The sequence below is a fragment of the Hippichthys cyanospilos genome, chromosome 7, assembly GCF_059441005.1.
Source record: "Hippichthys cyanospilos isolate Australia breed blue-spotted pipefish chromosome 7, RoL_Hcya_1.0, whole genome shotgun sequence".
In the NCBI taxonomy this organism is placed as follows: Eukaryota; Metazoa; Chordata; class Actinopteri; order Syngnathiformes; family Syngnathidae; genus Hippichthys; species Hippichthys cyanospilos.
The window spans coordinates 14196278-14217989 of record NC_142375.1 but is presented as its reverse complement, the minus strand read 5'-3'; the positions used below and the strand labels follow the sequence as shown (position 1 = coordinate 14217989).

Genomic DNA, 21712 nt, shown 5'->3' with positions numbered 1-21712 from the left:
CGAGGTATTGAGTGTTTTGATTTACGCATGAGATATAAAAATATAAAATGAGATTTTCTTAAATCTGATGTTTAACGGTCATTTTTTTCCTAGATGGTGGCACCGGCCACAGTGTGTCAATCTTAAATTTGCAGACAAAAATGTTCTCTCTTTGCATTTTATTGACTCTCATGTAATTGGAATAGTAAAAACTGACACGAAAAACACAAGATGAATCGAACCAACATGGCGTTTAATACACAACAGATTGATTTGATTTTTATTAAATAAATGCATACTATTTGAATTTTGTGTGCTGTACATTCATCAGATACAGTTTATCATTAAAGAGATAGTTAGAGGTTGTCTGCAATAAATTGTGTGTATTTATCGTTTTGTACAATCTGTTATTAAAGAAAAATATGAAAAAGGTCACAAGAAGCATTTCAATAGCAGCATAAGACTTTTGTTTTGCATAGGTCAGAGAGCGAGCGAGAGAGAGAGAGAGAGAGAGAAAGAGAGAGTGTTGAGATTTACATAGTTATTTGAAACTCACATTCAGCTATTTCTACTGAGTAATAAAGCATCATGCACATTAAGTCAACATAGTTATGGGACGAATACAAGCAAAGTACTTAGATGCATTACAGCAGAATAATCTGTAAAAGTGCAAATATGTTTGTTTTTTTTCTCAGCGCCTTTTATTCTTGGTTTTTCATAATAGTTTTCTAGTTTTACATAATAGAATGACGGCTAAATATGACTTTGAGATATGCAGTATTACTGTACAACGAGAGCAGTCATATATGCATACAGAGAATTTTATTATATTGCATTGACATTTTACATTGTTGCAAGGAGCCAACAGGCTTGTCAGAAGCAAACATGGTACTAGAAGTTAATTTTGTTGCTTTGAAACTCTTCTGGAAAACTGCCATAGAACATGGTACTAGAAGTTAATTTTGCTGCTTTGAAACTCTTCTGGAAAACTACCATAGAACAGGGATTTTTTTCAGATTATGATCTTGTAGTCTCACATTACCTATCCGATTGACACAAAGTTGTTTTTTTACCTTAAACTTAAATCAACCACAACATGCTCAAAGACCATCGATTTGCCCTTAAAGCTGGAAGAGAAGATAAAATTTCTGCGGTCGGTGGTGACTGCAGTAAAGGACCGTGGAGACTGCACGTAGATGTCCTTGAACTTCTGGAAGGTTTTGGTCTCTGTGTCCCAGAGGTAGATTTGACTGAAGGAATAATCACTTCCTAGAGCAAGGTAATGTCTGTCTGTGAAGGAGAAAGGCTGGAGGACCATTGACCCTCGAGAGGGAAGAGTCTGCATCTCTGTGAACTGTTTAGTGGTCCACTTGAGTATTTTGGAGTCACCGATGTAGCAGGTCATAGCCAAATACAATTCATTTTCCACTCGGAAAGCTTTGACCGCCACAACGTCCTCTGCGTTTGGGAATTCACTGTGAATCATGAACTTTAAAGAACTCTTGTTCCACAGGTAGATAACAGGCGATTGTGAGCGACTGGCTAAAATGAGGTAGGACTTCCCGTCCATTTCAACATACTCAGCATCTGTATCGCGGAACCATTCATGGAGGAACTGATAGGTATAGAATCCAGTTTGATTCTGCTCTGCTTGGTCGGTCCACTTATAAAGAGTAGACAGGCCGGCTTTGGAGCTGTCTACTATCACAAAGTACCATTCGCCATCCATATGGAAGACCTCAATGTCATTTGGTTTGGAGATGTTGAGGACCTCGATGGACTGAAACTTGGTGAACTTGTTCTGCTGATCATCAAATTTGTAAATGTGTGAGCCCCCAAAGAGCTGTGTGACGATGATCAAGACATGCTCGTCAACCAGAACTGATGCGCACCCAACGACAGACTTCCCTGTGAAGAGAAATTGCCCATCAGTGGCAGTACAACACATCAAAGAGCTGCCAGCACATTTGTGGGCCGTTAGAGATCTTCAAGTGTGCCAAAAGATATGACTCCATTACAAATCATGCATCTTTGTTATGTTAGCGACATGTATTGAACAATTTAATGCTCTTCCACTACATGCGTGAAGGTCTGTTGCCATTCATAGATGAGAGTAATAGTTTGATGTTTTTTATGTCTGGCACAGATTGTTATTAACAAACTCAGTTAAGATTGACATTATTTATGGCATGTGTGTATCTTTTGTGATGGTGTCCCGTGAAATATTCACAATGCAAGCTACATTATATGCTTTAGCTGAACAAAGGTTGTGAAACAATCACATATTAAGGAGTTAAAGTGCTTTCAAAATCACGGGGAAAAGAAGTCGATTTTTATCACAGACAATGTCGATGTAATCCTTGCTATCTTAAAATGGATGCTGTCCAACCTGTTATGTTGTCAAATTTTCTGAAATTCATTTCGATGTGGTCCCACTCCATAACCACACAGCTGTTTGAGTTGGGTGCAGCCATGGCCACATAGATGTCCTCATTAAAGGAGAAGATGTCCGCTGACATGGACTGAATCGGAATAGACTGGTGTCGCACAAAGTCTGCAGGGGATAAAGAAAAATGGACAAGTACTCATAATTGCAAATTAGCTTTTACATTAGCTTGTAATGTAAATGAGTGTGAATTCTTCAATTAAAATGTTAGTACTGCAAAAAGCAACAATGTTTCCAAAACAGGATTTAAATTTAAATGGTTTGAACCCTAATGATCAGACGTGCTCCTCCAAAGTCCAATGGAATCGGTTCCAGCTAACCCAAAAACTTGATGTGGATAAGCGGCATAGAAAATTTATTAATGGATGATAAAAGACAAGTATGAATAAGATAAATTACACAATATAGCCAGCACCGACTCTTTGAGGTAGAAGTAGTGACCTCTAATAAATACATAAGGTCATGATACATTATTAAATAGTTTCATTGATTATTCTCTTCCCTTTCTATCCCCAAAAGGTATCTTTAGCCCAGTTGGAATCTCCAGTGATTGCTTTGGCTTTATTTCTGTTTACCTGTAGACATGCACTGGCCTGGTGCGATGGGAAGGTCATTGAGACGCTTGCCCTTCATGTCACTGGGGCCTGCACAGAAGACGTCTGACACTGTGGCATTTGTGTTTTTCAGCCATGTCATCAGCCACTTGTTCTCACAGCTGCACTGGAAGGCATTACCACGCAGATCTCTAACATCAGACATGGGGAACAAAGAAATTAATGCTACAACTGCAGTAAAGACTGGACTTGATATTTGCGTTTAATATTCATTTGGGAAACAGTAATGCTGTCGAACACAAAGGACAGCCTGACTCAGCTGAAGTAGAGTGCAGTGAGCCACACACACACACACACACACACGCACGCACTGCATATACAAAATGCTTACTCACAGTTCCAGCAATGAATCCAAGTCAGAAAACAGGTCTCTTGGCAGGAACCTCATCTTATTATTGGCAAGGGACCTAAACATGAGCCCCAAAGAGAGAATATTATCAGCAAATGTTGTATTACTCATCATTGCTATGATGGTTTGTGATTTAGAACTGGCTGTATACAAATAAGAAGTAACTTGACTTACAGATGAGTCAGATCTCGCAGACCACGGAAGGCCTTTTTGGTGATGGTTTCAATTGAATTCCCTTCAATGAATCTGTTAAACAGCATAATAGGGTGGCATAAATAAGTGGGCAAGATAGAAAAATTATTTTTCTGAATTAGCTCATGAGCTAGTTTAAATTACTTACAAATATTCCAAACGTGGAAGACCATAGAAAGCATCATCTTTAATTGTGGTCAAAGAGTTTGCATTTAGAAGCCTGCAAAATAGGAGAGTAGGCCTGTTTCACTGTTTACAGACAAAAGATCAAATTTGGAACACTTGCACAATTTACTAAGCTCCAATCTTCATAAATTACATCCCTTAAAAAGAATAATTCACATTTTCTCAAAGAGGTAGATAAATAATGTGATGGAAGTTTTCAGTATCTTACACTTCATTATACTATATGGGGAATCTGGTCTAATGTTTTGTTTCTGGTTCTTTTTATCTCTGTACAAAGAAAAAAATGCAACTCTTATTAAATTGTGTAATTATAGTTTAATTTTCTTTTTTGTGCAAACATTAATTGATGATTGGCGTCATTTCACAAACACACTTACAGTAGCTGCAGAGAAGGCATGAGTGAAAACATCCCCTCTGGGATTTCTGCAATGGAGCCGTTTACGATGCTCCTATTGGGGAATAAAACAAATTCACATTGGGACGTTTACAGACAAAACCACCTAGTTGGTTCCACGGAAAATGGAGCCAATGGCTGGAACTCTTGAAGAACGAAGGATGTTCGGCACTTTAATTTTTTTAAAATAGTTTTTGTGTTGCATGAAAATTGCATACGTTTTTTTGAAATTAACATGACAATGAACGAATTAATTCTTGCTAAAGTAGGCAACACTACTGTTCGTGTAAATAGTACTAGACGTTACTTACAGTGAGTTGATGTCACTCGGCACTGTGCGCGGGACGTGCGAGGTGCCAACACACATGATGGTCTCCTTCGTGCAAGAGCATCCTGAAGGACATTTGAAATTCTTTTTCCATTTGTTAGCACTGCAAATACACTGCAGCGCAAACAAGAAGATCAGAAGCCGGTGCATTGTCGACGTCACTTCGTCACTCCTGCTGTTGTTGCAATGTGGAGAAAATGAGCGCGGTTTGCTCTACCAGCCGCTGTTTCAGTTTATCAGTCCGGGCGACATCCAGAATGCAGTAGTCGAACACACTCCTGTCCTGACACCGACTGACACGCGGCTGCGCCCTCCCAAGAAAAACATTGTTGATGCAGCCAGCTCACAACGCTGTTGGAAAAAAAAATCAAGGTTTGCTGAAACTACAGCATTACTTTGAAATTAAATAAATGAGAAAAAAAATCGAAATCTTTTGAGCACAACCTGTGGTGAGCTAACATTGTTGGCCACCTTTGACAGAGTAGTAGCCTATTGGCAAGGTCACTTATTATGAAGCGACAGCAATCTAAGAGCTTGATTTTTGAGATGTAGGCACCATTAGAAGAAGCAAAATAAATACATGAATAAATACAACTCTTCTCATCTACAATAAATAAAACTTACCAGAGATTTTAAGTGTTATTCCGTTGAGCATATAGATCAGCATGTTTTTGTCTTTTTTTTTTCTTGCTGATCCTGCTGTTGTCAGCAGGGCACCAACAGCATATTGGTTCTTACTGGGTGGCTGTGGCTCAGTTGGATTGCCCTGTTACAGAAGGTTCCAGTGTTTGAATCTTGGGCTTTTGTTGTGCTTTTGCTGCCGGTCTTGCTAGTGACACCAGCTTACTTTTTGCCAGGATGATCGATCCCAGCAAATACTAACAAGGTCCCAAATTTGCTGAAGGACATGAAGAAGATGAAACGGAATCTTTATCACCAAGAGAAAGCAACTGTACATGTCTGCCATGTCTGGCATAATTCACAACAGCTCTGCGTCAATCATTGCTGTTTTTAGCTTCCATGTACCAGCTCAAATACAATATGGGCACGTGCAAGTTAAAACCAAGTCTCTTGCTATATTGCCATTTTGTTATTGAATGCCCTTCAATGATATTTGAAAACTGTAATACATTTCAAATGTGTTTCTTGTCAGAGACAAACACCTGTTTCATGGTATTATTTGTCTTTCACACTCATCCAGAAATGACCCCTCACTTGTGACCACGACACCACAGATGTTGTTACATTTTGCTCATGTCTCGAATGCCTGCACACTTTATGAAATTGACCCTGTTACCCTGCGGCCATGGAAAAGCAACTGTGGAACCATAGGTAGTGGACTTCAGTGAATGCTAACCATTCTCCAAATGTAAGCTTAGAGTATTTTGATTATGGTGGAATTAGTCTATTGACTATTCAATTTACAGTATACCGTAAGCTTGTTTATGTGTATTTTTGTCAAGTTCAGAAAATCTAGAACATTTAATAAACAAGCCAGAAGGAAGACAATAAACCTTTTCTTGCGAGGAGAGCGGACAGGAACCTGCAGCTTCTCAGATCTCCTTCTGGTCGGGTTACACTGTCTATCCGCCCCTCTTTTATTTGTTAGGGTTTGCCCTAGTTAAAAAACCACTTGCTGCCCTGAAAAGTTAGGGGAGGCATTATGGCAGCAAAGTAACAATCATTTTCTGATAGTGGGGGACTGTTTCTGATTGTGGCAATAGACCCCGTACTGTTCCATCTTGTGATTAGGTCATTGTGCCTGTGATTAGGTCATCATGCCTGTGATTCATTACAGCTACAGGAGACATGACAACTACAACAGAATTAGCCATATCTACCAATATACAGGTTGCAGGAACGAATATGTGATAACCTTCATACAATTATCCCAACATTAGTTTTATGTGGTCATTGATTTGTTGTGGTCAAATATTACATACAGGAATTAAAAACAAACAAATTGGAGACACATTACATGCTTTAAAACTAAGACATTTATAGCATTGGTATGCACTGTTTTGAAATTGCAAAAAACTATAGAGCTAGCTAGCTAGCTAGCGACAGAGCTAAATAGCTACCTAGCTAGCTAGCTAGCTAGCTAGCTAGATAGATAGATAGATAGATAGATAGATAGATAGATAGATAGATAGATAGATTGCAAAGTAGTAACTATAACAGATTATAGGAGTAACTATAACATGATAAACACATTGAACAGGGATATACTCTATGATACTTAATACAACTTATATGTACAGAACAAGCACATATTTGTAAAAGTTATAAACTGTAGTTTATTTTAATGACTACCATTTAATAACTTGGATTTTAGATAGCCTGAAGTAAGATGTACCGTAATATAATCGAACTCTAAATGGTGCGTCCTTAACAACACAGACGGTTTGTCTTATTACGAGTTCAAGTATCCTGGCATTTAGTACGTGTGATTCATCCCTGAAGGTTTGTCACCTTCTGGAAGACATTTGTCAGCTCTTTGAGGAAACAGACAGCTGTGTGACAAACACTTGTCAGCTCTGCACATCTGCCACACTTGTTTACACCAAAGGGATTTGCTGCTTTGCTGCTCAGGACACTATTTTTACCCCAGGTGCACGTTGGCAATCGATTCTAATCCATGACCCTCTTTTGAATCAGCATCTAATGTTTGCAAAAACGTCTCAGACGATGATGGATGGGAGTCGTGATTGAACACCTGCTGTTTTAATGTATCCTTTCTAAGAAACTGATCTGCGCGTGTCTTCATTTAAAATAGCTGCCACGGTTGATGCGCTCTGCGGAGGTCACTTCAACCTGTACTTATGGGCATGCATCAAGTAACCTTTAATAGCTCACACTGCATGTGCTCTGCTTCCACATAGTTTTTAGCGATACTACGAGACAGTTGCAATAACAACTACTCCAATAATTAAATTAGGAGTTCTAATACAATTAAAACTGCTACTTACCATACAATATCATTATTGAAGCTAAAACAATTGACATAAAAAAAAACAATAATTTCTCCTTCAGCGTGGTGGTTGCATTCAACACCCACACCGCAATGAGGGAAATCCTGAATATAGAAAACCCCCAGTGAAATAATGAGGGTTTTTAAACACCCAAATAATACAAATTTGAACAAATACAATATAATTTAGTGCGATAAATCAATGTGTGTGTATGTGTGTGCGCATGGGTGTGCATTTTTTAAAATTAGTTTTAAGACAACTTGTGCAATAAAAAAATATGGATTAAACATCACCTAGAAAAGACTTGATGCAATAAAAGCAAATCATTGCTAAAAATGTGTAAGTAGCTACCACACAGGAAAAGAGGGATTTGGAGGCGACAAAAACTCTGGCTTTGAAAATGTTCTTGTGACACAAAGCAACTGGTGGCTCTGCCTCACCCTGCTGCATACCACCAGTCAGGGCCCTGTGTGAGGCCAGAGGCCACACTTGTCTCTTCAATCAGTTTGTCTCACTAGAGCAGTGCTTCTTAATTATATTTTGTCAAGCCGCCCCTAGGAAAGAAAAAAAAAACACATTTTGTGCCACCTATCTATAAAAAATTGTAAACCGAAACCTGCCTCCTTTTTAACATTAACAAAGTTAAAAAAAACAATATAAATTAACTTTCAACAACTGTTAATTTTTTTACAGCGTTTATACAGGTTACAGCTCAGTCTAAAACTGAAAAAAATAACCAAGTGCATCAAAGTGCAAAAAAAGATTTTTTAAAATTTTTTTACAATTACACTCCACATGACAAAAACAAAGCCTTTTCTAAGCACCTCTTTATGTTAATGACACTATGTACTGTATACAGTACGTATATTCTATTCTAGACATGGTCACAAATTTAGTAACTTTAGCAACATTAAATTTAAAAATACAACATTAAAGTGTTTCCAAACAATCAAGCTTGCGAATGTAACATGACCTGCATGAGACACTGTGATGTAATTTTCAGTGGACAGCAAGTGGCAAAACGGACAGAAACAGCTGGATTTTGCTACTAGCACAAGCGCAAATTAAAAATTCGTGTTTGAATGAGTGGGAACACTTCAGACTTTTTCACTCGACTTGTATTTGAGGGAGCTGTTCTACTCCGGAAGGTCCTGAAGGTTTAGAACGGCACATGCAACAAACTGCGTTTCAGAAAATAAACCTAATAAATAATCTTGCAGGTCAAATTAAGAGAAGCTGTGATATGATTGTAGCCCTTCCCCAGAGGTCCCACCCTCTCTCCCCCCTCCTCCCCTCTTCACCCTCTCCCTCTCACTCGTGGCTGTGTGCACAAGCTCTGGCAGCCGGCAGAGTTTTCCGTCCTGTGTCGGGTCAACATCGCAGACCTCATGGAAGTAGCGGAGGACACTCTCACTTACCGTGATGTCGTCGGACCTCACAAGAAGCTGCTCACAGAGGACAAGGCTAAGGACGCCGTTGGACATTTTGAGACAAAAGGTGGGTCCAACTATGTGGATTTGGACATGAGACCGGAATCCGCCAAGACTGTCAAAGTAACGTTCACCGGCGAGGGGAGCCAGCTGTCTGTCAAAAGTGACGGATCGAGGCAGGGGCTGCGTGGACCGGACTCTACCGACTCTGCGGACATGGGTGGCGGCGTTGACCCGAGTGGACCCACTTTGAATGCTCAAGCCAAACTTTCCTATGAGGAGGAGTCTGGGGATGAAACACGGCTTCAGGTGGAAGCGGACCCGAGCGACTGCAGCGAGGGGGACGAGCTCCAGTACACGGACATGTACCTGAGCAGCCGAACCGAGTCGGACGACGGTGCCAGCGCGGTTCTGTCCGACCACAGTGGCACGGACACGCTAAAAGATGAGTCTCACTATATCACCACGCATGAAATCCAGCTGACAGAACTTGACCACGACGTCGATTACGACCTCGGCCGCGGTGCCAGCTGGGACTTCGAGGACGACAACTTGGTGTACTCCTTCGTGGATTACGCTTCATTTGAAAGCGATGACACCCGAACTGGGACTCTGATCTTAGAGGGCAGGAGCCAGGTTGCCAAACTCGGTGTGAGCACGGAGCAGGACGACAGCGATCTTTGCGACTCGGAGAAATGCGCCAGTTCGGATGAAAGCGTGTGCAAAAACCGTGTCGTCAGGGACAAAATCCACCTGTCCATCAAAACGTCCAGAGAAGAGCCCGTCGCCAATACTGATGAGGGCGCCAAGCGCTTTGGAGACATGAGCCACTTCTCTTTCGTGAGAGCTGGACCTTTGGGAGATAACAGAGCCAAGTATTTCATCCCCGCTCCCGGCCGTCAGCACCTTGCAACCAAACTAAGACGGAAGGACATTAATGAATATTCCAGTGGCGCCTCCAGCTCCATCAGCGAGCTGGATGACGCCGACAAAGAGGTGCGTAATTTAACCGCCAGGTCATTCCGAAGCTTGGCGTGCCCGTACTTTGATACGATTAATTTAAGCACTTCAAGCGAGTCGCCCATGTCGGAATACGGCCTTAACAAGTGGTCTGCTTACGTGGATTGGAATTATGGACACATCCCGCGGGGGGCAGAGCACAGCGTAATTGCCCACAAGACCTCCAGCGCTACATTGGAAGTGAATGAGACAGCGGAGAATCAAAACTCACCACAGGCTAAAAAGAGGCTAACTTTTCATCAGGAAGCATCTCTATGCAAAGATGCTGAGATAAAAGATCGGCGAGGGGTCATGGTGAATGTCCAGTGCAATTTGGATGCACAAGCAGCGACCAAAAGCACCAAGAGCAGGTCCGGAGAGATGCGTGGAGCGGTGTTGGCCCAGTCGGGCTGCGAAATGCAGTATCACCACACGGACAGCACAGGCGACACACACAAAAGGGCCATCTTTGCATCCAGCCTGCTTAAAAACGTCATCTCCAAAAAGATGCAGTTCGAGCAGGAGCGCATGATGGAGAGAGGCGAGATCTCAGACACACATCCTGTGCTATCCCCTTGCTTTCTGGATGGGTGGAAGGACAGGAGGGGCTTTCATAGGCAAAGCTCTGAATCAGGCTCGGGTTACACTAATTCTGGAGATGACCAACCTTTGGAGGGCAGCAGGCCTAGTTCTTGCGAGCCCGCAGAAGAGCAGAGAAGCATCGATGTCGTCGAGGACTCGGGAAAAAAGGAGCCAAAAACACTGCTCAGTCACAGTCAAAGCAGCGCCTTTGATTCCTGGAAGGACAATGAAGCCATGAAGGGGAGTGACCTCTTGGCTTCCGCAAAGGAGGAATCGGACAGGAGCAACATGCTCACCAAACTTCTTTTCATGCCGAGCTGCCAGCGTTTCTCCAAAGAGAAGGAACGTGCAGAATGTGAGACGGTGCTCCAGCCGGCAAACACGACTTCTAAAGAAGACGACAAAGGCGAAAAAACACCTGAAATTAAAATATGTCTGAGAAGTGTGAAGGAAAACAAAGGAGGGACCTTGAATATTGCCAATCTGTTAACCCCTAAAATAAGTTCTATCAACACATTTCGGGGAGGAGGTGACGCCAAATGCCATATTTTTTCGGCTTCGGATAAGATCCCAAATTTTACAGTTCGAGATGTTAGAGACACCAAGTGCAAGTTTCAAACGCCAATCTACCGCGTTCGAGATGTGCGTAAGTTGGTGAAAAGCTCATATCGCTTTGTTTCTTTGGACAATAGTGACAGTAAAGGTATGGTTGAACCTGCCGAGAAAGTTGAAGAGAAGGCCGTAAAGGAGCCTGTAAAACAAGTGTCGCCTTCTCCCATTGTAATTAAATGCCACTCTGTAAAAACAAACAACTCATCAAAAGAGACAGAAACAGACATCCTGCCGTTGTGTGCCTCTAGCAAAGTGCCGCTCTTAACAAAGCAACCAAATCCTGAGCAGTCGGAAGCTGAGAAACTGTTGAAACAAAGGCAGGAGAAATTCGCAGGCGAGGTGGCCGACAAAGGAATTGAGCCTCGAATTCCGAAACAAGCTGCGCTGGAGAAACTCAAAGCCGCTGTCAAACAAATGGAACAGCTTTACGTTTTTGACCGTAACGAATGGAAACGCAAAGCTCAGCCTCAGCAGCAAATCACGGGCAGCCACGTACTGTCGCTCATCGCCCGTGAGGAGCAAGGAGCGGAAGAAGAAACAACATCGGCCCCGGAAAGAAGCCAAGATGGCGCGGTGGACGTCGTCTCTGACGAGTCAGCGCATCGCAAAACTTTCAGCAATAAAAGCATCGTCCATCTCGGCAAAAGCAGCAAGGCGCATGTTAGCATTAGCTCGGTTGCTAGTCCAGCGCTAAAGGGCTCCAAGACTCCAGTTGCACCTTTCTCGGTGAAAATTGAACCGGGTAGACAAGGCCAGACAGATATGAGAAAGGTCCAAATCAGTCCAACAAATCCCAGCATCACGCAAAGCGACTCAGAGAACTATTTAACCATACCGGGCTTGGCGTACACCGATGAGATCAAAGGGGCCAACATGGAGATGGCCTCCACAGAGATGAAGCCGAGCTTCAGCCAACAAGTTGACGTTAATACACCTGAGCAGAAAAGACTAATCATGAAAGAGCACCCGGCGTCATCTATCCACCACCAGCCAGCAGCGGCTCTGCAAACCCAGCAAGTGTTGTGTTTCTCACCCCCTTTTGCCACTCTGTCACCTCCACCTTCGAGTGCAGAGGCGGGCCTTCAAAAGCAGCGCAAAATGCTCCTTGACCCCACCACGGGACATTATTACCTAGTGGACACGCCCATCCAGACCGCCACAAAGCGCCTGTTTGACCCAGAGACAGGCCAGTACGTGGACGTACCACATTCACCGGTACCGCTGATTGCCCCCGTGACCCCCGTGTCCCTCCCATTGCCGCACCTGGCCCTCAGCCCGGGAGCATTCACACCCACATACATGATTTACCCAGGATTCGTCCCCTCGCCCACTCTGCAAGCTCAGGCCACGCTGCCCGGTCACGCCGAAGACATAGAGATGTTGAAAAACACCGTGAGCGGCAAGCAGGAAGTCAACGCTCCATCAGCAGAGAGCCCCTATTTCAGTGCCACGGCTGAGGCCCCGGTGTCGCACCTGAAGCCAGCACCGCTCATAGGAGGTGCAGTGAGCTCGGACAGGAAGCCGGTTATCAGCATTACAACGCAACAAGGTCCAAGAATCATCGCCCCTCCTTCCTTCGATGGAACAACGATGAGCTTTGTGGTGGAGCACAGATGACCAAGAGGAGGCCTCACTGCACATGTAAGTTGCCCAAACATTCACAGGACCCTGACAGAATAACGTCTGTTGTTTGTTTTTTGTAGGCAAATGTTTTATCCCCTGCCCCATGAAATTTGAGTTGACCTGCTGCTGTTGTGATTGTGGTTCGTCAAATGAATCGTAACATTTTTCCACTTACAATGTGCTCAAAAACTAGTCATTGCTCTTTAGTATTTCTCTTGACATTTGAGATGTCTTATACTGTGCAAGTGGTCATTGAGTGCATCTCCAGCAAACTGCATGAGCGTGTACACTACTCACTTGCTTTTGCTTCTTCACATGGCAATCGATAATTGAATACCAACATTTTTTTTCTTCTTTAGAGCAAAACCTTGCTCATAAAACTGAAAATCAATTGACCCAACATACCTAGCTGTCCTAATTTAGGAATGTGCCACCAAAAAGCTGAACTCGCTATTGTCTAACTTGAAATTCATTTCCCATGATTCATCTGAAGCAGAAATAGGATCCTGTATGATGTGAATGTGAACGTAAAGAGTTTAAATTCTTCTTAACTGGTTTATTGTATAAAATTGTAATAATCACTGTGTGATTTACATACTCATTGCACAAACAACTGGACTAGACAAACAAACTGCAGGCTGTTGGGATGCCACCTATGTAAAATCAGGATGAAACAATGGGGCAGGTAAAATCTGTTGAGACTCGGGACACAAGGCTCCAAATTGGGATTGTCCTGGACCAAACAGGACATCTTGTCACCTGAGTTCGCAAAAAGCTAAATTTTTTTTTAACCTGGGTAGAATGACATTTAATATCTGTCTAGTTTTGTGTGAATGCTAATAATTTTCATTCACAGTATCCTAAGTCAGAGGTTTGTCTCCTGCGTGGAAAAAAAAAAAAAAAAAAAATCAGCGGAGTAAAAGACTTAACACAGAGTGCTGTGCCACCTGTGGCTGAGTTATTGAACTTTGGAAGTACATTTGCAATAGTATTTTATGAATAACCCCCAGAATATAGATTGTGTAAGGTTAAAATTTTCCTTTCTATTTCGGGCTTGTTTTTGAGAAAATTACATCACACATGACAATGTTTATCCAAGTAAAACCTATACAACTTTTTTCAAAAGAGTCACAATAACAACACAATTTAGTAATAAGTTGCTTCATGTTCCAATTGATTTGTTCTTAACCTGAAAAGAAAAATGATGCTGTCAAAGAATTTATAAAGCATGACATTCGATTGGCATGTCTGCATTAGTTTCAATCATGCGGTTCAGCACTTTGAGATAGTGACATGCGCTGATGTTCATATATACTGAGTCTTTAGCCCAGCCGTGGCATGTCAGTGTTAATAGACATGCAGTAGCTTCATGACAGATAATATGAGCCTTCCAAACTGTCACTGGGCTTTGATGGAATTTTCAGGCGCATCCTTTGAGCACCGCCGGACTATTCCAATAGTGAGAGGCAACTTTGTTTACATGCTTGATATTGGAGCATTCGAAAAAATAGGCAAAAAAAAAAAAACACTTGGATTGTCATATTCTGGTCTAGCTGTAGATATAAAGATTGTAAAAAACAAAACAAGACAAAAAACACAACTAACAAAAATGCTCTTATTTTGTCATTTAAAAAAAAGTTTTTTTTTCAAGACATAAACACAAATTATTAGTTATTTTTAACCCAAAAGTTTCCAAGTGGAATAATTGAGATGACTACATAAGGGTATTTGGTGCGTCAACTCATAATCCTTAATTCTATTGCATTTTTATATTGGAACAATGACAGTATTTTTAAAACAAACAAAACATGCACAATATAAGCCCTGGTCCTGATCATAAAAGTGTTTGAGTAAAAATAGATTAATAGTTTTTTCCTTTTTTCATTTTCAACACATTCAATCTTTTCAATGATATCAGATTCAATATTAGATTTAACAATAGATATGTTTGCAATATGATTGTTTGATGTTCTTGTTTTTTTTAATGTTTCATGCTGTTTTTTATGGAATTTTTAAATGAACACAGACAAACTATTAAAAAAAAACTGAGAGCATGATAGGTGAGGCGTGTTTTTTTTTTTTCATTAAAGGGGTTGTGGGGTTGCTGGTGTCTACCCCAGCTGTCATGGGCAGTAGGCATTTTACAGACTCATATGTTAAAAGAAAATGCATGCAAGAAATTTGTGCCATCTGCATGTTAACTGAAAATCTTTACATTTTTTGCACTCCATGTATTGTGCACCAAACCTATAAAAGTACAGTATGCGGACTTTTGTTTTTGTTGTCATTTTGGAGCATTCTACATTTTCCAGACTATTTCTTGGCGTAAAATTGACTGTTGTAATACATTTCGATCTAAAATACAAATCTGGTATTGCGGTATATTGTCCACAAATAGGATCCTAACAAAACTGAAGGAGTGGCTCATTCACAATTGCAAACCCTTCCAGTCTATTGTCAACTAAGGTGTCAAAGTAAGAATACAACTGTGTGAGCTTGTGAGAATCTTTTTAGTTGCGTGGCAGCCGGTGGCTCAGTGCACACTTTAGTCGTGTGAAGTCAAACAGCACATGTGTAGCTGATGGCGTGTGGCAGTGAGTGAGAGAGTATGTGTGTGATAGTGATGCAGGAGGAAAAGGTCAGGTCAATGTAAAGTATTTGTTGTGCTGATGCAGGGAGAGGACAGCTGCTGCAGAGATCAGATGCTGCCACTTGCTCCGCGTGGAAGCGAGTCTGCCTGGCTGGGATGGGGTCAACTTTTTATAGCCCCCTCCCCCCTCTGCTCAGTCCAAAACGGGCGGGCGGAGGTGACGATCAGTGTACTCCCTTGACTCTTACATAAACCACCTAAGCTGTGTTATGAATCCCTACAGCAGATTGATATATACTACACATTCAAATATGACACTTGGCACATAGCAAGGGAATGTATCCGTACCTCCGTTATTAGCGAATTAGCCGGAGATTTGTCATCATTTTAACCATTTAAGGCACAGATGTCAAACTCAAATTTCCGAGGGCCTTGTCTCTTGAATGCATTCCAGGTTTCTCTCCCCAACACGCCTGACTCAAATGATTAGCTCATCAGCAAGATCTGCAGGAGCTTGGAAAAGATCCTCATCATCCTCCTCATCCAGTCCTCGAGGGCCTGTGTCCCGCATGTATTATAAGTTTCTCTTTGCAACACAGCCAATTCAAGTGATCAGCGAGCTCTACAGAAGCTTCATAATGATCTTGATCATTTGAATCTGTTTTGTCGCAAAGAGAAACTTGCGCAGGAAAAAGTCAAGGACACAGGCCCTTGAGGACTGGAGTTTGACGCTTTCAGGCCATAAAGGATTAAATAATTCAAATCTATAATACTTGGATACAATTTTTTATTGTAGATCTCATGGACATAGAATTAATCATTTCACAACTTGAGATGTTTTGTCAAGATTTCTTTGCAGCAACTGTCACTTGATGCTTGTATTGTGGATCTTAATGCCTTCACATCAGTATTCTCCTCATGAAAAGCAGTCTCTTTTTCAGTGAAATATTTTTTCTGGCAAGTACCACCTAACCAGTGCAACTCATTTTTGGATGATAAAACTTATATCAGAATTCTGAGCCACCCCCATATGTTTTATTCAACTTTTTAGTGGCTTAGTTAAGCGTATTTTGTTCAGCAACTGCAGAAGATAGCTTGTGTAGCATCATTTGTTTGATTTCTGGTTCATTTACAGAATAATTGCACGACAATGTGTTTCTTAGGACAATAAAGGAACACAGCATCTTGCAAAGGAGTCACTATATAAAATTTTGCAATAGGTCGCTTGGTTTGCGCTTACTTTGAAAAGAAAAATGAACTGTTATTTATGAACATTTCTTACCTTCTCATTTGCAGGTATCTGCATGGAGAAATCTGCCTTTTTTCAACCCCAGCCAGCATTCTGTTCTTCAAGACATCCTCTACATAAAATCATTACAAGCTTAGTCTCTTTGCATGGCAGCACTTTTTGCAAGGTAAAAACACTGAATCACAATGTGAGTTGCTTTACCTAGCCTGGAAAATGTCACTTGGTCGCCAGAAGTAAAGAAACCGTAAATTTTACTCACCGTTCAGGACAGGGACCACATGTCTGGAAAAAAGTGGATTTAAGTTGTATTTTTTTTTCTTGGCTTTGTGTCCCAAATTAGTGGTGTTGTTCAACACAAATATACAGGTGGCAATTGTTTGCATGTTGGAAGCTCATGTTCTACTTGAAGTACATGCGTCCTCCCTGTCATAACTGCCATACTGCTCACCACCACACTACTGTAGCACAAATCTAAGATGAGTCAGCTGTGTATTTATAAGCAATAAAGCTTGCACCTTAAACGACAAAATGAGAACAAAGCACACCAAGTGTGTCAAAGTGGAGCAGGGACTCCTCTTTGATTTTTAGGGGATAACTTATTTGTGTTTATTTTATTTTTACACTTTTGAGCATAATGAGGTTGGAGTCACTGTATCTGCTGTACTGCTATATGCATGTATGTTTGAGTATGTGTGCTACACGTGCAGGGGGTATATCAGCATTCTGCAAGCATACAAAGTGGAGTCGTGTTACTTCACTGTAAAGAGGAGCGAAGCGAAGCCACGTGCCGGCGTTCTCATGAGAGTTTTGGAGGAAAGTACAGTGTGATGATGCAGTTTACTTGATTAGTCATCAAGTGAGTATCATTGAGCTGGAGCCCAACTCTGATGACTTTGGGCAAAAGGCAGAATATTCCCTTTAACGGTTGCGAGATGGGGGTGTCCCGATACAACTTTTTCACTTTTGATATGATATTGCCGATATCAACAGGACTATTACATTCTTTTTTTTTTTTCATTTTTCTTTTTAGGATGAAACATTCACCTCAAAAAATAAAAAATAGCCAGAACAGAACAGTGCAATATAAGTCAGGATACCTTCTTATATTGTATAGAAATGACTGTGAAAAAGACTTTAATGCACATACAGAATTACATGTAACAAAGGCAGGTTTATTCTTTGTTTTGATTGATATTCCAACTATTAGAATGGAGTATGAAAAATGGTTTATTAATTTGGACTGCTATGGTCCATGACAGTTTTTTTTTTACATTTTTATATTGGACTAATATCAATATCAAATCGGAACACCCCTAGTTGCAATCAATATCAAATAGGGACGCCCCTAGTTGCAAGCCAATCACAAGGCACGTGCACCTATCGACAAAAAATGCTGGCACACAACTGTTAAAGAACAATTTGCAGTGATTCTTAATATATTTCTTTTCCATTGTCTTTCTAAATTACTGAGACATTTCTCTCCTTAGTTTTCCCAGGAAATGTTTAGAATGGTACACACCATGTCGCCAAACAGCGCAATCATATCTTTAGAATTATTTTTAAAAAATCCTACAAATTCTTGTGAGAGAAAAAGCCTTTTAGCGTGAGCTGTTCTCATTCAACTTGTCCAAACGATCCTCAACTCTCCTCAAATGTTTCTAAACAGTTGTGTTCACTGACCACATCCAAGATTATTTTATTCAGTTTCCTCTCATAATACATTTTGAAAATGCCATGAGCCATTACAGATAATAAACACTACCCCGTATCACATGGATGAATCAAACAGACTATTATTTTTTTCAGGTTTCCAACCCATTGCATTCAAGGTATTTGGATCTGCTGGTCAGTCCATTTGCCTTATTTGTGTAAGATAAGTAAGAACTTTATTTGAAATGATCATATATTGGAGTTTTTATGAGTGTAATCATTTGGAAGGATGTTTGATCGAGTGGTTAGCTTGCGCTTCACTGCAACTTGACCGGAAGCATTTGAAAATGCAACGTTGCACAAAATGTGATGTGAATGGCAATCAATCTGGTTTTCTCAGTAGAGTTGGCGCAAATAAACTGTGTTTGAAACTACATCAAAATGAGATAGAAAGGTTTTTAAAGATATAGGTGCAAGAAAAATGATCACATATCCCTAACGCTTTGTTTTGCCAAGTGATGCAAATGAGGCTCAACTATTTATTTTATTATTTATTGTAAAACATCAACAATATGTATTTCATTTAGACCGTGATGAGAATAATTTGCCATTGAACCTGTTGTATTTATGATATGAACATAAAGGCCATCATACCTACATGTGCATTATTAGTCTGTTGTATAATTTGTATTAATGAATATTAATGTGCTTAATGTTCTTTGATTATCTCTGTTTAAAATTGACAGTGATGAATGACTGTATTCATAGAAATTGCAGGTTACATTTTTTGACTGTAAATGTGAAACACGAATAAAATATTGTTCAAGGTGAAACAAAGCAGTCGATACAAGAATGAATATCAAGTAAAAGCAAAGATAAATTCTATATGGATGCTTGCTTGCAAACAAAGAGGGTTGTGGAAGTCTTGAAGGTGAGAAATAAGTGCAAATAGGATCTGCTGGATTGTAATGACATCATAACGCTATGCTGTTCAGTTGCATAGTGTGAGCTGTGTGGCATGTGCAGAAAAAAAATGACACAAGGTCAGGATGACATCAGAGAGACATTTTGAAAGGAGAAGTATGCTATATGGCCATGCTTGACTTTGAATAGAATTGAGAGTAATGTAGACTGACAAGCCTACATACCTCTGGAATAAATTCAAAATGCAAGCTTTTGAAGGTGTTGCACTGTTTGAATGGGCTCTTACGTGTATGTCCAAATTTAAACTTTGCCCACACAACACCATTTGGCAGCAATAAAACACCGACAGTTTACCAAATATACTTGTATTATGATAGATGGGTTGGCAAATTGGGCGCGTGCCAGTAAGTAAGTCATGGCGAGTTTCACAAAAATAAACACATTATGAAAATTGTTTTAAAAAAAGTTTAAAAATACAAACAGTATAGGCCAAACATTTGAAAACACCTTCTCATTCCTGATTTCTTTATTTTCATTACTTTACATGTTAGATTCTCACTGAAGAGCACAAAATTATGAATAAACACATGTGGAGTGATGTGCTTAACAAAAAAAGCAGAGAAAAATGAGAACATGTTTTATATTCTCACCTGAAATGGTTTTTACGTCACCGCCGGTGTGCCTTATCGGGATTAATAAGTGGAATTTTTTGTTTCATCAATGGAGTTGGTGTTGTGCAGAAGCCAAGCATTTAGAATACAACCGATAAAGTTCATTGTGGCAAGAATCAATCAGCAAAAAAACGAGTGGCCAGTAAAGCTGCGTGATACTTAATATTTGGTATCGATCCATACCAAACAAAAACTGCAGCCTGTATCGCCAATACCAATACTGATACAAAGTAGTTTGAGTTTCATAAAATGTTACGGTACCCAAAATCATTTGTCCTATTAACAATTTGTTATTTTATCCAAGTAAAACTTTCTTGTTGAGTTCTCAACCATAACATAATAATATCAAAGTTCGACAAAAAAAAAAAAAAAAAAAATAAAGGAAGAAGGGAAGGCAGACACAGTTTTTTTTTTTTTTAATAAAGGCAGGACTACACCCAGATAAATCTGAATTAAAAAATATGTAGCAAAAAAAAATCAATAAACTGTGCTCCAAAATAGTAAGAAAACATTAAAAAGGGATCGTGTGCAGGACAGTAAAGTTTAAGATGAAAAAATGTAAAGGATCGATACTACTGTAACTCATTGGTAATAATACAATCGTGATAGCTAATTTTGCGTCAATTCTATCGATATGTGGATCAATTTGGACAGCCAAGTGGCCATTCATTGAATAAATAGGTGTCCAAACTTTTGTTCCGTACGTTATTTTTGTTAAACACTTGTTGAAAATTAAATACATTTTGGCTATATTCTAGTTTTGCACACTTAGAAAATGCACAGCAAAAATTAGGGAAATGTGTAGTAAATAGCACGTCCTTATACTATTTACTACCTTAAAAAAATTACCCATAGATATACAGTACCAATAAAAATCTTTGTGCACGTCCTTGGTCCATTACGCGACTGACTGAATGTCCGAGAGGATTCACAAAAAAATTAATTCAGAGTGAGCGGTAAATCATCCAGATTTACGGCAGTAGCAGAAGAGCACATGCATGTGCTGTCTTGCCAGCATGCAAATTTAGCTTAGTGGTGACACTGAAACATCACCCGGTTGAGGCTTAAGTTTAACCTGAGCGTTTGCGACCGTGTTTACTTGGTCGCCATGGCCGCAACGAGACTGGCAGACACCGCTTTGCCCCCAGCTGCTCTTCGTGCTTTTGAAAGAATCTGCATCAAGGCCCAGTTGTTGGTTTTGGATGCCAACTGGAGCTCTGATGTCAAGCCCTGTTCGAACGCACACACGCAAAAAAGTATTTCCTCATCTGGATCAACTTGTGTGTGTCACAAACAGGGCCTGCCACTCAAGTGTGGATATGCCAGTACACTATGTGGGTAAACTAGGAAACAACTTCAGTGTAGTGGTGATTGTTTTCCCCAATACTAAATATACAGTATGCCAACAAATGTGGAGTTGCCAGTGTATGTTTTTTTCCATCCAATTCTTTTTAAACCATAGGAGCCATAAGGTCCTAATGGCATAATCATACTTTTTTAACAGTTTGTAGATTTTTTTTCTACTCCAGATCTCTAAACTACTATGATAAAAACACACAATAATAACTGGTATATTCTATATGCATACTGGTGTATTCTGTGCGCATCCAGTTAAAGTGTCTTTTTCAAAATGTGAAAGGGTGAGTTTCTTCTTCCTCGTAAACACATTTATTACCTCATTCAATCCCAAACATTTTACAGTACAGACATGCAATCCCAGGAATTTATTTATATATTATATATGTGTTGGGCTGAAGGAGTCTAAAATGGCTGATACTAAATGAATTAAGTACTAATGTAATCAATTACTGTAGGTAATTCAGTACTGCAGTACAATAGATGAATTTGGGTAATTTAGTAAGCAATTAAGTACTACAGATATATATATATATATATATATATATATATATATATATATATAT

General features: G+C 40.2%; 2 protein-coding genes across 2 annotated transcripts; one reads left to right on the top strand and one right to left on the bottom strand.

The window, feature by feature from the left end:
• Positions 1-211: 211 nt before the first annotated feature.
• LOC148421170 (leucine-rich repeat LGI family member 2-like) lies at positions 212-4792 on the bottom strand. Its single transcript, XM_088419463.1, has 8 exons — positions 4472-4792; positions 4144-4215; positions 3729-3800; positions 3563-3634; positions 3375-3446; positions 3001-3170; positions 2369-2533; positions 212-1887 (listed from the first exon to the last, which is right to left on the bottom strand). The coding sequence occupies exons 1-8, from the start codon at positions 4636-4638 to the stop codon at positions 1049-1051; spliced, it is 1629 nt and encodes a 542-aa protein (XP_088275589.1). The 5' UTR covers positions 4639-4792; the 3' UTR covers positions 212-1048.
• A 4056-nt stretch (positions 4793-8848) lies between these two features.
• On the top strand, positions 8849-17119 carry LOC148421169 (uncharacterized protein C4orf54). The gene is made up of 2 exons (XM_088420017.1): positions 8849-12724; positions 16593-17119. Exon 1 carries the CDS (start codon positions 8849-8851, stop codon positions 12698-12700), a length of 3852 nt encoding a protein of 1283 aa, XP_088276143.1. The 3' UTR covers positions 12701-12724; positions 16593-17119.
• The last annotated feature ends 4593 nt before the right edge of the window (positions 17120-21712 follow it).

Excerpts from the sequence above, each read along its gene's own strand:
- LOC148421170 (XM_088419463.1), bottom strand. The coding sequence starts at position 4,638 with ATGCACCGGCTTCTGATCTTCTTGTTTGCGCTGCAGTGTATTTGCAGT. Across the intron at positions 3,801-4,143 it reads ATGCCTTCTCTGCAGCTACT|GCTTCTAAATGCAAACTCTT; the intron begins GTAAGTGTGTTT and ends CCTATTTTGCAG. Across the intron at positions 2,534-3,000 it reads AGGCCAGTGCATGTCTACAG|ACTTTGTGCGACACCAGTCT; the intron begins GTAAACAGAAAT and ends TATCCCCTGCAG.
- LOC148421169 (XM_088420017.1), top strand. The coding sequence starts at position 8,849 with ATGGAAGTAGCGGAGGACACTCTCACTTACCGTGATGTCGTCGGACCT.